The sequence below is a fragment of the Durio zibethinus genome, chromosome 8, assembly GCF_047325235.1.
Source record: "Durio zibethinus cultivar Kanyao isolate XHJ-2024 chromosome 8, ASM4732523v1, whole genome shotgun sequence".
Lineage (NCBI taxonomy): Eukaryota > Viridiplantae > Streptophyta > Magnoliopsida > Malvales > Malvaceae > Durio > Durio zibethinus.
Window position 1 is genome coordinate 25,166,839 of NC_143169.1, and position 18,091 is coordinate 25,184,929.

Sequence of the window (18,091 nt, forward strand, 5' to 3'; positions counted from 1 at the left end):
TGAGAGTATGGTCTTGAAAGGTATGGCTACTCAATGTTCGATTTTTCATGGACCTTTTTCTTTTTCTTTTTCTTTTCTTTTTTTTTTGTGAGTTTTCATAACCAACTTTTGCCATCACAATTTCCTAAGAAAGAAAAAAGGTACACGGATGATTATATGTTTATATCATATAAAAAATTAAAATTTATATATTTATATCACATTTTATATTAAAATTTTATGTTAAATTTATACTGATACGAAAATATAAAATTTTTTATTAAATTCATATATATTTATTATTAAAATTTTAAACTATATTATTTTCGTATTAATTTTTATATCATATTTACATCATATCACCATTTCATATTTTAAATTATTAAATCTACATATCCCATTAATAATTAATTACAAATGCTTTTAGACTTAAAGACAAATTAGTCGCCCCTTCGTTTCTAATTTAAGTTTTATCCTTTTATAATATAATACTTGCCAAGATTTTCAAAGTAGTAATAGTGGTATATCCTTTTTGCTGGACATCAACTCTAAAACATAAACTTATACACTTTATAGTATTCATTATTAATCAAATCAAATTAAAAAAAAATTAGCATCTACTTAGTCAATACACAGTATTTGACTTTTCTTGATTATAGCAAATTCTAATCATGCATGCCTTCAAATTTAATCCTTAATCCAAATATTATCACACCTAATTGATGGTTAAGAGAATAAACATCTGGTTTAGCTAAAAGGAGGAGTTGGTAAGTTAGGCATATAGATGCAATCAGTAAAATCCAACAACCATCATAATTAATTAGTGAATAATTTTTTAAGGTCATCATTAAAAATAATTATTTTGCATAATGGGTGCTTCTCGGCACTGTTTAAGGATAATTAAAATATTTTTTAAAGGAATGTTTAAGAAGATACTATATATTAATTATATTTTTCTTTCTTTAAATATTATCAGTGTTATTGGGAATGGTTAACATTTTTAAAAATTAATGTTAATTAAAAAACATTTGATTTAATATTTGATGTATGATCTGCTTTTTGAACATTATTCATTGGAGTAAAATTCAAATCTTTTTTTTTCTTGAATAAAAAATAATTATTTAAAACTAAATCATATTGGTAAATAGTTTAGGGTTTAAGTAAAACTTTAAGTCTGTTAGTAAATTTTAAAAAATTTATGAATAAAATAATAGAATTTGACATTCCCTTAAGGTCCATTGCACCAGAGAGACAAGGTCTAATTGATGAAAAAAACAACTTCAATTTCTAGAATTCAAAAACTGGATCTGTTTGATTTTTGGCAAAACTGAATTTTTGAAAGGTCTGAAAGACAGGTTGCCATCCATGTTCCAATTATAACTGGCCTAGAAACTTTTCTTAACTCATAAACATCTGTCAGTTGCTTTCTGGTTGATTGTCATTTAAGATTCTGCATCTCCCTGAATTAATACATTAGATCATAATCACCAAAGATAGGTTCAGTTGTGGCTTTCTTGGTATTTTTGGTTTATGTTCTGGATCCTTCAATACTACCCTAAGCCATAGTCCTCAAACGTTCTCGGAAAACTTTCATCATTCCAGAGAAGGTAACAATCCCAGCTAAAGTTCCATCCTCTTGGACAACCCACACATAACTTACACGGTGTGCAAGTGCCTGAATCATCACTGCTACCAACGAGCTCCATGGATAACAAACAATTGCCTCTGATCTCCTCACCACCCTAGCTGAATACCCTACTGACCTCCCACTCCTCCCCACCCCAAACTCCTCATCAGAAGAAGAGGAATAAGATGATGAAAATGAAGCTCCTGATGAAATCCCTGAATCTTCTTCCATCAATTCCAAAGCTTGCTCTAGATTCCTCTCTTGCAACCTCTCTTTCACCAACTGTATCAAATCCTCTGGCGGTCCACCGCAGTCTATATAAGCCATCAATTCACCAGCTGAAAGGGTAGCAATAGCAGCTGCTCCGTCCTCATCACAAGAATTCAAAGTGAAAGGTGAAATTTCGCCAATCAACTTCCCCTCAGTGTCGACAATCGCAACAGACGTTTGCATCTCAAGGGACCGAGCGATGAAGGGTAAGGCCAAAGAAGCCGGGTCATCATAATGGACAGCCAAGATGTTATGGGAATCAATGATGTTAAGGGAGTTGATTGGATTAATAGGAGTGGGGCAGAAAAGGCCAATGGAATTGAGAAGGTAACGAATTATATCCCCTTGAGTCAGCCAACAATACTGCCGGTTGTCATGAAGGGTTGAATTAGACAGGGTTTTTTGGAGAAGCTTTTTTCTTGAATTCCTGATGCCCATTTCTAATGGTATCACCAAATTTTGCGCTCCTTCCAGGATAAGATCTATAGTCTCCATCAAGCTGAAAAACCATAAAAGAATCGAATCAGATTCATAGAAAAAAAATTTTTCTTTGTAAACAAATATAACAGATAACATGCTTTTACCATATTTTAAGAAACTGAAAAAAAAAAAACCCTATTTAATGGAAACCGTCATTAAGAAGAAGAAAAACCAACCTTGCATTAGGTTCTAAGTGTCTAACAAGGCCTGGAGCCCTAGTAAATAGGATAGAAACTGGAGCCTGAAGAGCAGTACCAGGATTCGACAGGTTTTCATCCTTGCATAAGAAACAAATGATATCCACCATGCAAACTTTGCCTACACAACGACACTCATCAGAACGGGCGTCGATCATGTCGGCTACCGACAAATGACGATGATGATCACAGTTCCAAACACTAACATAGTTTTCCCCAACCCTCTTCAAAGCCGACAACGCGTCGCCAACCGTGGCGGAGATAGAGAGGGACCTCAGCGCAGGCTTCCCAAGGCATAGGTCGGATACCTCACGCGCCAATAAACTTACTGCCATCCACAAGCGGAGATATATCAGAAATGAGGGAGCTTTTTTTTTTTTTTCTTTTCTAGAGAATATGTTGATTTTTTCAACAAAACTAAGCTGGAGAAATTTCCGGTGGAATTGTGCGATACTTATAGGAAGTTTAACCGGGAATACCCGGTCAGTCTGGCAGTAATTTTTGAAACGGGCATGGGTTGGAATGCGGGTGGGCACGAAATATAAACGTTTGCTGCTATGATTTATAGTGTTTAGAGGAGTGAATGATTTTTTTTTTTTTTTGTTATTTAATAATCTATGGTAAGTTGGTAACTTGGTTTTGGTTTGGTTAGTTGTTTTAATTTTTTTGTAATTTTTTACTTACCAATTTAATAAAGTAATTTTCTTTGAGGTTTAAGTTAGGCGAATTAAAAATTTTAGAGATTAGATCAATTAATTTATATAATTATTTTTAAAAATAATCTAAACCAATTTAATTAAATTTTAATATTTATAATTTTTTAATCTATTCTCAAATTATAATTTTGTTTATTAAAAGAATTAGGCCAAGTGATTTCTTCCTATATAAGTTTTCTTGTTTGTAAAATTGGAGGCGGTTACGAGTTACACCCAAATAAATAATTTTATCTTATTATATAAATTTTCACTCTAATCTTAAATTATTCTTAGAGGCATTTGGTTTGATAAATTTACGTTTTTTTTCTTTAATCTTATTAGTATGTATTTGATTTTAACGTGTAGTTTAAGATAATTTGATTTAAAAAAAATTATAGATTTTTAACAATATTCAAAATCTTATAATAAAAATTTTTTATCTCTTTATGGTATTCTACGATTTCAATGAAAAAAATTACATTATTTTTAAATTTGATCTGAATAAAAAATTATGAAATAATGGTTACTATTTTAAAAAATATGTCTGAAAGTGATTACAAGTTAATTATATATTTTTACTGCTAAAAAAATTTGTTTATATTGTAATTAATGGCGTTTGGCATGAAAAATATCTTAAATAAATTTGTTAAATTTTTTTTAATTATTTAACATATTTTTTGGCAAAAAAATATTAACTAATCTCTTAAAAATTTGATCAGATTATTTAAAATATATTTTATCAAAAAATATCTTAAATAATTCAAAAATTTTCTTATAAATAATTCTAAAAAATAAGTAATAAAAAGTGAGATTGAAATTATAATCTTATAATTAATAATCATATGTTCTAACTAATTGAACTATTTCAATACCTTAAATAATTTTATTTAAAAAAATATTTAAAATTATTTAAAATATTTTTGATAAAAATAACTTAAATAATCCCTTTTAAAAAGTATTAGATATTATTTAATATTTTTTTGTTAAAAAACGTTTTAAATAAACGCCATTTAAAAACAAAAAGAGGGGATTCAAAGATAATCGACTCCAAATATAAGTTTGTTTTCAAAATTCTATAACAATTCCGAAGTAAATTAAGTTTAAGCCTAACTTGCGCAGCCAAGAGCAGGTAGCCAGCGTGTGACCGGTTGTACGCTATCAACGTCTAGAAATAATACAACGTTGGATATTTCAACAACACAGAATCGTACCATAGTAAGATACGTGAACAAGATTCATAATAGAGTTGTTACCTTTCATATAGACTGTCCGTTTCTTTGCAGGAGATATTTTCAAGCTAAAGATCGGTTCTACTGACGTGAAACTTTTCTGGCACAGATTCATTTGCTTTTCTAAAACACTTGAAGCCACAGAACAAAATTAATTCATTACTCGTTAATAAAGGATTTATTCGATACATTATAAAATTATTTATTCTAAAACACTTGCACATTCAGCTCTTACGTCGTCATATTATAAAATTAGTTCATTACTCGTTAATAAAGGATTTATTCGATACATTAAATTATTTCAAAATTAAATATTTTTTCATTAATTTATTTAAAATTATTAAATATAAGACAGTCTGAAATTATTTAATGAAATTTATCATTATTCACAAACTCTCAAATTTTACATAAATTTATTATCAACAATTAATTATTTTAAATTATCGACTTTTATTTCATATATAAGATAAAAAAATAATTCAAAATGTAAGATTTAAGTTTTTTTTTGTTGTAATTTTTTAAAAATATTTAACTTTTTTTTAATTTTAAATATTTTATTAATTTAAATGTTTGAATTTTTTAAAAAATTTAATTTCGACGCTTCCAAACCATATTTTTTTGGCTATAAATTTAAACGACTTCGCCTTCTATTTTCAACGTAACTTTTTTTTTTTTTTTAACTAAACATCTATAGACATTGTCAACTATTTTCTTTTATGATCTAGTGTTAAAGTTATTATTATTATTTTTTGGTTAATACTTCTTTTAAATCAAAACCTGCGTGTCGAGCTCATTTGTCAATTATACTGCATTAATGAGATCTCGTTGCATATCCGAGGAAGATCTTTCCGTTTTGCTGACTGCTGAAAAGACCCGTCATCATCAATCAATGTTTAAAAGCTTCGTGAAGTTAGCCGCAGCCACAACCGACAAGCCCACCACTGAGACTTTTAGGCAGGCCTTCCTGGCCTACTATTGGCCATTGACTCTTTGTTTTGTCGCACCAAATCCAATCTGGCAACTTTGCAGAAAAAACAATTAAAAAAACAAAGTTACTACTCTAAATGTTAGGGATGGCAATCCGAGTTAAGACGGGATTTTTGATACGATTCAATCTCATAAATTTTTTTTTTTTTAAATTTAAATTTTGAATTAGATCAAATTGAATATTATTAACAAAAAATTAAGATCAGATCGGATTCGAATTCGAATTTTAAATAAATTCGATATTATATTAAAAATTATTTTTTAATTTTTTATTTATATATAATTATATATTTTATATTTTAAAAATAATATTTTATTAATTTTTAGTCGAATTGAATAATATACGATTTATATAATGTTTGATCGAATCGAGTTTGAATGTACAAAATAATAAAAATATTTTGAATCGGATTAAATTTTAAAATTATAAAATTAGATCGAGTTCAAAACGAATAAAAATTTTTCTTAATTTGATTCATTGCCAACTTTATTAAATGTATACATAGATGGATAGATATGTATCCACTTTATATATTGTCCGGCAGTTATTTCATTTCTTTCATGATGCTGTTCTTGTTATCATACCTGCTTTTTTTTTTTAAGTATTTAATGTGATTACATTTTATCATTATATTTTATCTCGATATCTTATAAAATAATCAGGTTGATCCATTCTATTTACACCGTTGAAACACTTGACATAAAGTCGGATTAGTTAAATGTTGGTAAAATACGAGAGTTTTTTTCCTCCACAAATCTTAGATTCAACCTGGGGAGGCTGCTGCTTCCATATTCCTCCCAATCGAAGAGAAAAAAAAAAAAGCGAAAAAAACAGAAAAACCTACAGGTCATTTCTCAACATTTATCTTGACATGCATGCAAAAGTATTTTCAAATTTACTTATGGCTAAATCTTCGGATATGATTTACATGGAATAATGGAATTCAATCGGGAAAAAAAAATGCCATCAGAAAGAAAGGATAGGAAGAAAACAACCCATCCTAGTCAGTTTCTAGAGTCTTAATCACGCAATTCGTCACCAAGCGAGCAACATATGGTCTTTACCATATATATATATGTATATATGCATAAACCTTAGGTCGATAGATAATTAAATTTTTTTTTAAAGGTGCAAGCTAGCGCATTCGTTCACATCGGTCCAAAAAAAAATAATTTACATGAAAATTGAAAAAGACTACACATTTTATTTCGTGAAAATGACCTAATTTTGACTATAGGCAAAAAAAATTTTCTAATGTAATTTTGAGTGTCGTGGCTCGTCAAGGTTTGCCACTGAAGCCAATGCCGGATTCGAAGATTTTGCAACAAGATGTGACATTCACCGATCTTTACTACTAGATTGGACGTCTTCATTGCATTTAACCATCTCATCTTCCGGCACACTTTCTTTTACCAAAATTTCATCTAGATCTTGGAAGGGGAAAATGTTGCAAGAAGAAAAGTAAGGTTTTTCTTAATATATCTGTGAATAAAACCAATCCATATTTTAAAGAATCGTGATGTATTAATTTTGTTTTTTCTCAATTTTATAATAAATCGTTTTAGAGATGAAAATTAAAATGGAGATTTGAAGCAACTTAGATATTTATTTATTTTATAAGAGAGTTCATCTGACGGTAATAGAATAGATTATAGTATTGTATGGATTGATATTTAAATTTAAATTTTATTAAATATTATATTTTTAAAATAATTATATAAATTAATTGAATTAAATTTTATATTTAAAATTAATTATATTTTGATTCATAAAATACGTACACTTGCATTGTTTTACAATCAAAATCAAATATTGAAAGAATATGGTACATGCATTAATGTATCTAAGTCAAGCAACTGTTTCGAATTTGAAGAATTTTAATTAAATTTGTATTAAAAATTTGAATTTTGTCATTTTTCAAGTTTAAGATATAATCATAGTTAGGATTTTTTATTTTTCTGATTTTATTATAAATTGGATTTTTCATGTGGTAAGCCAAAATTTCCACTTTTTTCATTCTCTTTGTTTTTTGGTTTTTTTTAGACATCTTAAAATTATATCTTTTTTTTTTATATATTTTAAAATTATTTTTTATGTTTTTTATTTAATTTTAATATTAAAAATCATAAAATTTTAATTTTATAAAAAAATTTAAAATTTAGTATTTAATATATTAAAATCAAGTTTTTTTTAAAAAAATTTCATAAAAATCATGATAAATAAGAATAACGTTGATGTCCTTGAATTTGATGGCATCACGAGGGAAAAAGGGCCGCGAGGGACCGATTCGATCCGGTTATGCGTCAGCGCTGACGTTTACTGAATTCAAACGAACACGGTCCCTCTCTCCCTGAAAATCCCACATGGGACGATAACAAAAAGGAATGGTACGGTGCACCGAGTGCCCATGCTACCTGTCAAAAAGGACACGTGTCGGTAATAATACTTATCACTTACGCCTTTAAGAGGTGTTTTCAAAGGATCCGTACTACCCGCTACTCGATCCGTATTTAATTATTAGAATGTGCCACGTATGCATTTCGACATTTGTCAATCTAAATATCGCTAACGCTGTTGTCCCTGTCTTTTTAAGGATAATAATTGAATTGTGAAGGAAATGGCTAGTACAACTACTCTCATCGCCATCAAAAATTTTTTAAATGTTCAATATTTTTTATTAAATAAAATTAAAAAAAGACAAGTTAACAACAATCAATCGTGGAATGGATTAATGCAACTTTCAGATTTTCATAAGATTAAATGAAAATTGTTTTATTAATAGTAATTCCTTTTAAGTTACAACAATATGTTTCAACCCATAGTCCTAACAGTAGTTTAGATGGTATTGTTGCTAGACAAACTAAAAGCACTAGGAACAACAGCACAACAGCAACAGAGTAATCAAACGAAACTAAGGGAACACATTGCACAAAGAACTGTTCGACCCATTTTGGAAGGAAAGCCAAGCGTACTTGAAATCCAACGACAATGGATTGGAAATGTGGTATTGGATGCTTGTAAATAGTAATCCATGAATCCTTGGGCCTTGTCGTATAGGCCTGTTGAGTATTTTTTCAGAGTTTTGCCGAGTGTTGAAATGGCAGACATAACCTTTCGAAATGGGCTTAGTTTATTTGGATAAATGGATCAAAATTTGAGTTCGGTGTCTTTGGTTGACTTGACCTTCCGATTTGTATGTGTTGAATGTCGGATGCTGGGCTCTCAAACCTGACCAGACAGTCCTAAAAGTCAGCGGCAGAAATAGTGTGCTGACTAGGCTCACCGTCACTTCCACTCTGATCACACGTGTTTTTTCATTTTGTGGATATGGATAAGCCGGTGAGAGGATTCCTTGATCTGCCCACCGTCACTATCCGAAAACAACATTAGAATACGAGTGCTTATCATGTTGTAAGCATCGATTGTCGAGTTTGGATAACGTTGCCACGTTATCATCGCTGTCACTCCTCAATTATATATAACCCCCACGGATTAGTGGTTTTTCTCAATTAAATTTCATTTGGTCTTCTTTGTTTTACTCTCTGAAGTCTCAAACTTTTATTGTTTTTTTTTTTGGTTTGAATCAATCTCCTTTTGGAAGATTCAATTTCTAGTTCTAAGAAAGAGAAGAGATGTTAGCTATATTCAACAAAGGGTTAGTGAATCCACCGGAAGAGCTGCACAGTCCGGCTTCACTCAGTTCATCTAGCAATTCTAAGCTCCCCGTTGAAATCCTCAACGATTTTCTCTCTTCAAATCCCACCAATGCTTTCTCAATTGGGTTTGGAGCTGCAGCTTCCTTGGCTTATGTTCCGCCCCAGAGACCTTGTACCACTTATCAAAGGTTTAACTCTTTTATCCTCTCTTCATATTCAACATTACACCAAAAGCAAACCCTTTTTTTTGTTTAATGTTTCTGATTTAAAGTTTCTGGGGTTTGATGAAATTGCAGGTTGTTTTGTGGAGTTGATGAAATATACTGCATTTTCTTGGGGAGTCTGAACAATCTGTGCAGCCTTCTCAGGCAGTATGGCCTATCAAAAGGCACCAATGAAGCAATGTTTATCATTGAGGCATACCGGACCCTCCGGGACCGTGGCCCATATCCGGCACATCAGGTCCTCAGGGATATTGAAGGCAGCTATGGATTTGTGGTCTATGATGGAAAAGCTGGAAGTGTATTTGCAGCATTGGTAAGATCCTCTCAAAGATCATTAAAAAAAAAAAGCAATGTTCATAAAAACTTCAAATATTTGGGATGATCTAAATCTTTATATACTGATGTGTAGGGTGCAGATGATGGGGTTAAACTCTTCTGGGGTGTTGCAGCTGATGGATCTGTTGTTGTTTCAGACAACTTGAAGGTTATAAAAGAAAGCTGTGCTAAATCATTTGCACCATTTCCAGCTGGTATGTGTTTTTTTTTTTTTTGTCTAAGACTATATAAAAAAATTTTCGGACATAATGTTATATAACCTTAATTTTTGGTTATGTGCAGGATGTTTGTTTCACAGCGAGCAAGGATTAATGAGTTTTGAGCATCCAAGGAGCAAAATGAAGGCAATGCCAAGAATTGATAGCGAGGGGGTGATGTGTGGTGCCAACTTCAGGGCGGATGTTCGGTCACGAATAAGCAACATGCCACGAGTTGGCAGCGAAGCCAATTGGGCGCTGGGAGGCTCGAAAGCTTGAATGACAAGACTGAGATGATACGACCCACTAATTAGTCCTTTGTGTTATTTTTAATGAACGTGTTTTTTCTTGGCTTTATTCTTCCGTCCTTGGTTACAAATTTTCCAACGTCAATCGAACTGATTTCGCGGCTCTAAAAATGATGTTGGATAAATAAAATGGAAATTAGTCCTTCACATAGCAGCAGATAACTGGGGGGTTATGATTCCAAAACAAGCATATTGTTAGAAAATTAGTTGAAAGAATCACCCGAACATAAGGCTTTTTGATGATGACAACGAACAAACATAGAGGAGTCTATCATCTAACTAATGGCGCAGCTTAGCATTGATCAGCGGAAGAGGTTGAAACAGGCAACTCCCTTTTCATGCAGGCAATGCAAGTAAAAAAAGATGGCAGAAAGACACCCTTTGCAATTGATCATTCTAATTATGCCCGTGACCCTTACACTTCAAAGCATCTTTTGCTCTGTTGTAGGTATCATAAATCAACCTTCAGCAAGCCTAAACAATTAGAATCACTTGATAAATCAATCTGACTCCACAAAGATCTGCAATATGCAATCATTATTTATCATAAGTTAACCGTTAATATACATATGAGAACTGATATTTACCAATTTGAGATGGCAAGAAAACATATATTGAATGTTAAAACCAGCAAATATGATACCAACCTCCACATCTGGCAATGGGTCATAAGATTTCTTCTCTCTTTTGTCGGACACTGTAATTCGGCTAATTCTCTGGACTCCAAGTTTAGTTGCAATCAGGTTCTGCACATGCAAAGTAGAACCCATAAATTACAAATGGAGCAAAAACATAAATAGAAACACGCTTATGTACAAGTAGTTGCAGATGAAGTAGCAGCACAATTGGTGAAAGGTAATCCAACTGTGTCTTCAGCTATTTCTATATGGGAGAAGTTGAATAATCAATATCAAATAATGAGCTATCTTCTATTTGATACTAAACTATTCCACAATCAAGTCCAGGCTGAAGCATAGCTAAAACAACCAGATTGAAAATGAAATGGAATAAAAAAATTCTTCATACCAGATGGAAATCAGTGGAACCAAATGCCTCCACCTGAGATAATGCCTGTACATAAGTGTCAAATATGTATATAAGTACTGCAGTAAATCATAATTTTTATATGTTATGTGAAATGGAAAAAGAAAAGGCTTTATTACAAAAGTTTATTTATGTTATTGAGGTACTAATAATCTTATTCGAAGACAAACCAAAGCAATTCATCTGAGTCATGCTTGAGTTTCAAGTTTCAATATTGCACAAGGCATGCATGCAACTACCTCATAACTGTATAAAGTACCTCATGGCAACAAAGGAAAAAGACACAAAAAAATAACTTACAAGCGTAATATCTAAGAAAAGAACCACTATCCCATTATTTTAGTGGTTGATGGGCCACGTTTAAGTGATCCTCGATTGTCATGACCTAATTACATGGCCTGGAATTTCCACTGCATCTTTAATACATACATCTCATGCACACTGACTAGATTACTTTAGATGCCAACAACCAGATCTCCCTCTTCATCAAGAAGCTCTAAGAATACAAAGTTCAAAACAATTCATACCACAACATTCATGTATACATGTTATGTGGTCTGAATATCACTTTAGCCACCACCTACCACAAATATCTCTTCATCAAGATGGAAATCAATTAAATCAATTACCATAGTCTGAAGCCCATTAATCATAACAGTCTTCTCCTCATGTGCACTATTTTGAGATAAGCAGACCTCAAATGGGCCCAGCTTTCTATCTGTATGGTTTGTAAGATTCAGATGTACCTGCAAAGCGGTGACTAACTCATTTAAAATTCAATTAACTAATTCAAAAAATACTTCAAGATGCAGCTGAAGACTAAAAAGCAAAGGGAGAAACTCTAGGTAGGCAGGAATTGATAGCAGCAATCTTAAGTTTTGCCATCAGAATGAAAGAGAGTTACTTAAAAAAAGGTTTGCCAGAATGCAAAAAGAAATGCATCTCATTGTAAAATATACCAAAAAGGGCCTATCCAAATTTATTCGAGATGGAATCTCCAGAATTTGCAACTCTATCTCTTTACGAGTGATGGGCTGAAAAAGAGTAAAAACATATCAGAATGAGTCTGATAATTCTTTTTTTATATATATTATTATTGAAATTTATGCAGATCTCAAACTCTCAAAATAAATAGAACATAGAGAATTCAACAGTTTTTTTTCTTTTTCTTTTATGAAAAATAATAAAAAAGGAATTATTTGTTTCAGAATAGTATATATTTCACAATAGAGAATATGAAACTGGGTCTTTTAAAATTGTAAGAATGCCTAACTTACAGTGCCAAGGATTTGCTGTGTTTGCAAGCGGCCCGGTTCTCCCAAATTTGTACGCCATGTTATCTGAAGTTTGCCAAGAATATTAGTCCCCTCTACCTTCACTTGTGCAGAACCAGGTGAAGAAAATTTCAATTGATAAAGGTAATTGTAAATTCCCCCGCCAGATCTGATAAGAATAGGTGGCTTAAATATCTCTCTGCCACTAAATGATTATTCATAAAGATGAGAAGATTATATCAGTTTTAGTTAAAAAAAAATCAAAGAGAAAAATAATTAGGACTTCAAAACATTGCAAAGACAAGCTGCTAACAATAAAATAATCAAAATCATACATCCATATGATATATCCACTACTTACCCAGTTGAATCATCTGCAGAGTCAACTTTTAGTACTATAGCACTCCAATGAGGAGCTGGATCGAACTCAACTTGGTCCATATAAAGGTTTGATTTTGTATGATTCTCTATGCAAGCCTCTAAATAGGTAGTTTCCTGATATAGGAAAAATCAGCTATTACAGAATGATGAAAGCCCAAGTTGACTCACAACTTTTACAATTAATGATGCAGACTTAAGCAGATTTTATGACAATAGTGCCAGTATTGGCTGCACTTGTCCTAGGTCAACAATTATAAAACCAAAAGAGGCACTCCAATCATGAGATGGCAGCTTTACATATCACAGAAACTCACTTGCAACAGAAAGAAACAAACTTATCTGCACACCTGCCTTGCTTTTAATGCTTCCAATGAGAAATACCAAAAAGGAAGAAAAAACAGAAGAAAACTCATAGGCTGGACTAAATAACAAGGGTATATCCCTTGCCCTCTTACAATGCTCAGTGAAAGCAGAATTGAATACTGAGGCTGTAAATCATAACTTATAACTTTAGCAATTGATTTGATATCAACTTCATTTATAAACCCACTAAGCCTAGCTATTTTAACCCCCTTATTTCTACACTTCTCATTTTATAAAATGAATATAATTACAGCAGCATGAATATCTAGGCTTTATAAACTTACATTAGAGAATTCAAGTCAATCTCAACCTACCTTGACAGTGCGGACCTGCACAACAGAGACAAGAAACATTACAATTTGGAACGGAAAACTAAAATAAAAGCCTAGTAAGATAGAGATTAAAAGAACAAAATGGAGGCAATAAATGCCTCAGGTACTAGCAAAGGGTCGCATGTACATTAGATTTATTTTATTTTTTTCTTAAGGCATGGGATAGAGTACCTTTGTCCTAACTGATAGTGGGTTAGCAACAACGAACTTGAAAAACTGTGGAAGATATTTTCGATCACCATCACCATCATAGTACAATGCAGTGCAAACCAGCCTAAATTTTGTCATGCAACAAATAATGGTCGAGTTAGGGGAAAAAAATTAATGAAAGAAATTACAAGAGACAGTAAATCAGTCAGCAAGTACATACGTATGAGCTCCAAGCTCCTTGACATCATGTTCCACAATGAAATCGTATCGCCCGCCTGCACGTATTGATTCAACAGGTGATTTTGATGTATCCAAGAGGAGGATCCTCTGCCTCTCCGTTTGAATTTCTGCCTATAACAAGCTTAAAAAGAAGCAAATGATCTGCCACTGCTCAATTTTCAATGCTAGTAGCACAAAAGCTTAATCAAATTCAATTAAAAAGGAAAAAGAACAATTCCTACAAAACTACAGCAAAAAACGTCAACAAATGTTCAAATTTTCTTTCGTTCCAAACACATTAACAATGCAACAGGTAAACAGTTGCTATCAAATAAAAATTGCGGCAAATTCATCAAAAAGCAACAAAGTAAACATACTGACCTTAATAATAACGTCCCTAACTTCAAAATTAGAGCTGTTATTGATGCTAATATAGCTGCAGAATGTCTCTCCCAGATAAATCGCCCTATAATAATTTGAACAGAAATAAAAAGATAATCAGATGAAAAGAAATTAAACGAATAATAAATGAGAGAGAGAGAGAGAGGGATTTAGTGAGACCCGAAGGATTGAGGGAGGACAAGGAGGCCAGAGAAGCCCATGGCATCGGAGGGGTGGTGGAGGAGGAATCTGTCGCCGTAGGTCAGATCGGAGGAGTCCGTGGACTTACTGACGTGGCTAGATAAGAGAGGAGGGAGGTTGGAAGCAGCAAGTGGATCGTCGAAGATGTCCTCGCCGACGAAGAGGTCGGTGGGGTCGATGCGGAAGGGAGGTTCGACGTGGAACGATGGCTTGCAAAGCCGCATCACCCTGAACGCCAGGGAGTGCGTTCCTTGTTGCGTCGTGCTCATGGCTTAACGATTTCAGAATTTTGGCCTTTATTATTATTATTAATTTTCTTCTTTGCTAAAGTGAGGATTGAGAGTGTTAAAGACGGAGGGAAAGAAAGGAAGCAATGGAAAGAGCTTCGGTGCAGGAAATTCATAATTCCGTTTTAATCGAATTAATTTATAGATTCTATTTAAATTAATTTTAACATATTAACGAAAATTATTTTTAAAAAATTTTAATTTTCAATTAATACGATTCAAAAATTAAATTAATTTTAATTTTAATTAAAATATAATAAAATCAAAACAAAAAATAAAAAATACATAAAATTAATTATTTCATTTCATAAGTTAATATAATTTTTAATATAATTTATTGATATTTATTATTTTATTGAATACTTTTATTTAATTTATTTAAAATTTTAATTTTAATTTAATTTAAATATATTTATTATTCAATTAATAAAAAATTTTAATTAAATTAATTGAAATAATTTGATCAATTAATTTTTAAAATTAATAATTTTAATTCAATTAATAAAAATAATATAATATAATTCAATTTAAAATTAATTGAATTAATCAAATAAATATCCCTCCTTCCATGAAATCAGAAATTCATGAGTATTGGAAATCGTCGGTGTTTTATCTTCAGCGGTTGTTGACCTTAGCTAATATACCAAATCATTTTCACACCATAAATTTAGTAGTTAATTTTTTCAAAAATAAATATTTAATACTTTTTAATTTTTTTAAATAGTTATTTTGTTTATATTAAATAACACGTAATTAATACTCCAAATAATCTTCCTCCATCTTATTGCACATATAATATTTTACTTATATATTAGTTTTAAATTCATTCGATGCACAAAAATATATTTATATATTAATAAATTTTATATACATATATAAAAATCAAAGTTTTTGGCAAAAATGAAAAAAAAATTTAATTTAACAAATTAAATCAATCAATATATAATTAATAATTTAATAAACACAACAATTATAATTATAAAATAATTAATTTCTAATTAATTATTTGATAGATTTATATTTGATTAAATATAATATCGATTTAAATAATTAATGTATTTTATGTGTAATATTAAAGCAAATATATCAAATTAATTATCTATAATTAAATTAATATAATAAAATATTTTATTAATTTATATTTGATTAATATATTTTTCTTTCGTTGAATTTGATTTCGTTTGATTTTTTTATATAATAACAAATATATAAAAGCCAAAGCTATTGGCAAAAATGAAAAAAAATTTATGTGGAAAGCTTAAAATGTTGAAATATGGACAATTTTAAAAATTCCCCCATGACATATAATAAATGTATTTTATTTTATTTAATACATTTTTAATTTAAAAATAATTCAAAAAATTAAATTATTTATATTTATATTTTTATTATTAACTTTAAATCACTTTCAATTTCATTCATATTAAAAGTACTCAAATTTTTAAAAAATTTTAATTTAACAAATTAAATCAATCAATATATAATTCATAAGAAATTTTTAAAATTTTAATACTTTTAATATGAATTAAATTGAGAGTGATTTAAAATAAATAATAAAAACATAAATATAATCAATTTAGTTTTTTGAATTATATTTGCTTTATATATTTACATATGAAATACATCAATTACTAAATATTATATTTAATCAAATATAAATATATCAAATGATCGATTAGAGAATCAACTATTTTATAATTGTAATTATAATATTGAAAATAAATAAATTATAACTTATGTTGATTTAATTATAATTGATTGATATTGAAATATTTTATTCTGCCATTAATATTCAAAGATCCATTAATTTAAAAAATATAACAAATTAAATTTATTATATTTAATGGTAATAAAACCTATTAAATTTATTAAAATATTTTAAACCAGTAAATATATAAAGTGCTTTATGAATTATATTCCATATTATGTTAATTTAAGAAATTTTTAAAATTTTAATACTTTTAATATAAATTGAATTAAGAGTGGTTTAAAGTCAATAATAAAAAACATAAATCTAGTAAATTAATAAGATAATTTTAAATTATGAAAGTTAATATTAAATAATAAAAATTTTGAATGAATAATGGTCTAACAACTTGGTGTTGATTAATATTTAAATATTTTATTATGCTATTAACATTTAGAGATTTTTTAATTTAGAATAATAAAACAAATTAAATTTATCATAATTAATAATGGCAATAAAACAAATTAAATTTTAATTAAATCAATGTGCATTAATATTAAGTAATCAAATTATAAAATGTTACAAATGAAAACAAATGAAATAAATATGGATTAATATTTTATCAAGTGAAATCATATTTAATGAAATATACATGTATCAATCAAATATAAATTCATAAGATATTTTATTTCATTAACTTAATTATGGAGAATTAATTTGAGATATTTTCTTTATATATTTACGTATATCATGAAATACATAAATTACTCAAATAGATACTATATTTAATCAAATATAAATGTATCAAATAATTAATTAGATAATTAATTATTTTATAACTTAAATTATAGTATTTATTTATTTATTATATATTGATTGATTGATTTTGTCAAATTAAGCAATTTTTAAAATTTTAATACTTTTAATATAAATTGAATTGAGAGTGATTTAAAATCAATAATAAAAATATAAATATAATCAATTTAATTTTTTTTAATTATAATTGCTTTTATATATTTACACATAAAATACGTCAATTACTGAATGCTATATTTAATCAAATATAAATGTATCAAATAATTGATTAGATAATTAACAATTTTATAATTGTAATTGTAGTATTTATTAATTTATTAATTATATATTGATTAATTTAAATTTTTAAATTAATAAATTATTAAAATTTTATTACTTTTAATATGAATTGAATTGAGAGTGATTTAAGATTAATAATAAAAACATAAATATAATCAAATTAGTTTTTTGAATTATTTTTAAATTAAAAATGTATAAAATAAAATAAAATGCATTTATTAGATGTTACGTGATGATTTTTAAGATCATCTACATATCAACATTTTAAGCCGTCGATTTTTTTCATTTTTACCAAATGCTTTGGTTTTTATATATTTATATAAGAAAATCAAATGAAAATCATATTTAATGAAATATAAATGTATTAATCAAATATAAATTAATAAAATATTTTATTCCATTAATTTAATAACGAATAATTAATTTGATATATTTGCTTTATATATTTATTTATGAAATATATTAATTACTCAAATTGATATTATATTTAA

The 18,091-nt window shown here is 29.0% G+C and overlaps 3 protein-coding genes across 6 annotated transcripts; 1 reads left to right on the forward strand and 2 right to left on the reverse strand.

Annotated features, from left to right (window-relative positions):
• Positions 1-1,241: 1,241 nt before the first annotated feature.
• LOC111278697 (CBS domain-containing protein CBSX5-like) lies at positions 1,242-2,978 on the reverse strand. The gene is made up of 2 exons (XM_022865323.2): positions 2,533-2,978; positions 1,242-2,375 (listed from the first exon to the last, which is right to left on the reverse strand). The coding sequence occupies exons 1-2, from the start codon at positions 2,886-2,888 to the stop codon at positions 1,535-1,537; spliced, it is 1,197 nt and encodes a 398-aa protein (XP_022721058.2). The 5' UTR covers positions 2,889-2,978; the 3' UTR covers positions 1,242-1,534.
• Positions 2,979-8,972: 5,994 nt separating this feature from the next.
• On the forward strand, positions 8,973-10,333 carry LOC111278190 (stem-specific protein TSJT1-like). The gene is made up of 4 exons (XM_022864750.2): positions 8,973-9,309; positions 9,418-9,658; positions 9,755-9,875; positions 9,964-10,333. The coding sequence occupies exons 1-4, from the start codon at positions 9,098-9,100 to the stop codon at positions 10,155-10,157; spliced, it is 768 nt and encodes a 255-aa protein (XP_022720485.1). The 5' UTR covers positions 8,973-9,097; the 3' UTR covers positions 10,158-10,333.
• Positions 10,281-14,932, reverse strand: LOC111278188 (uncharacterized). Of its 4 annotated transcripts, none has more exons than XM_089764938.1 (12): positions 14,511-14,932; positions 14,331-14,415; positions 13,951-14,081; positions 13,752-13,854; positions 13,563-13,577; positions 12,866-12,999; positions 12,508-12,673; positions 12,190-12,264; positions 11,860-11,976; positions 11,213-11,257; positions 10,834-10,932; positions 10,281-10,707 (listed from the first exon to the last, which is right to left on the reverse strand). In XM_089764938.1, the coding sequence occupies exons 1-12, from the start codon at positions 14,798-14,800 to the stop codon at positions 10,687-10,689; spliced, it is 1,281 nt and encodes a 426-aa protein (XP_089621064.1). In that variant the 5' UTR covers positions 14,801-14,932; the 3' UTR covers positions 10,281-10,686. The 4 variants fall into 4 exon arrangements, 3 of the variants coding, with proteins under 3 accessions (XP_089621064.1, XP_022720482.1, XP_089621065.1); XM_022864747.2 differs by having other exon boundaries at positions 12,508-12,709; XR_016344151.1 differs by lacking the exon at positions 10,281-10,707 and adding an exon at positions 11,531-11,726 and having other exon boundaries at positions 10,836-10,932; positions 11,815-11,976; positions 12,508-12,709.
• Positions 14,933-18,091: the final 3,159 nt, after the last annotated feature.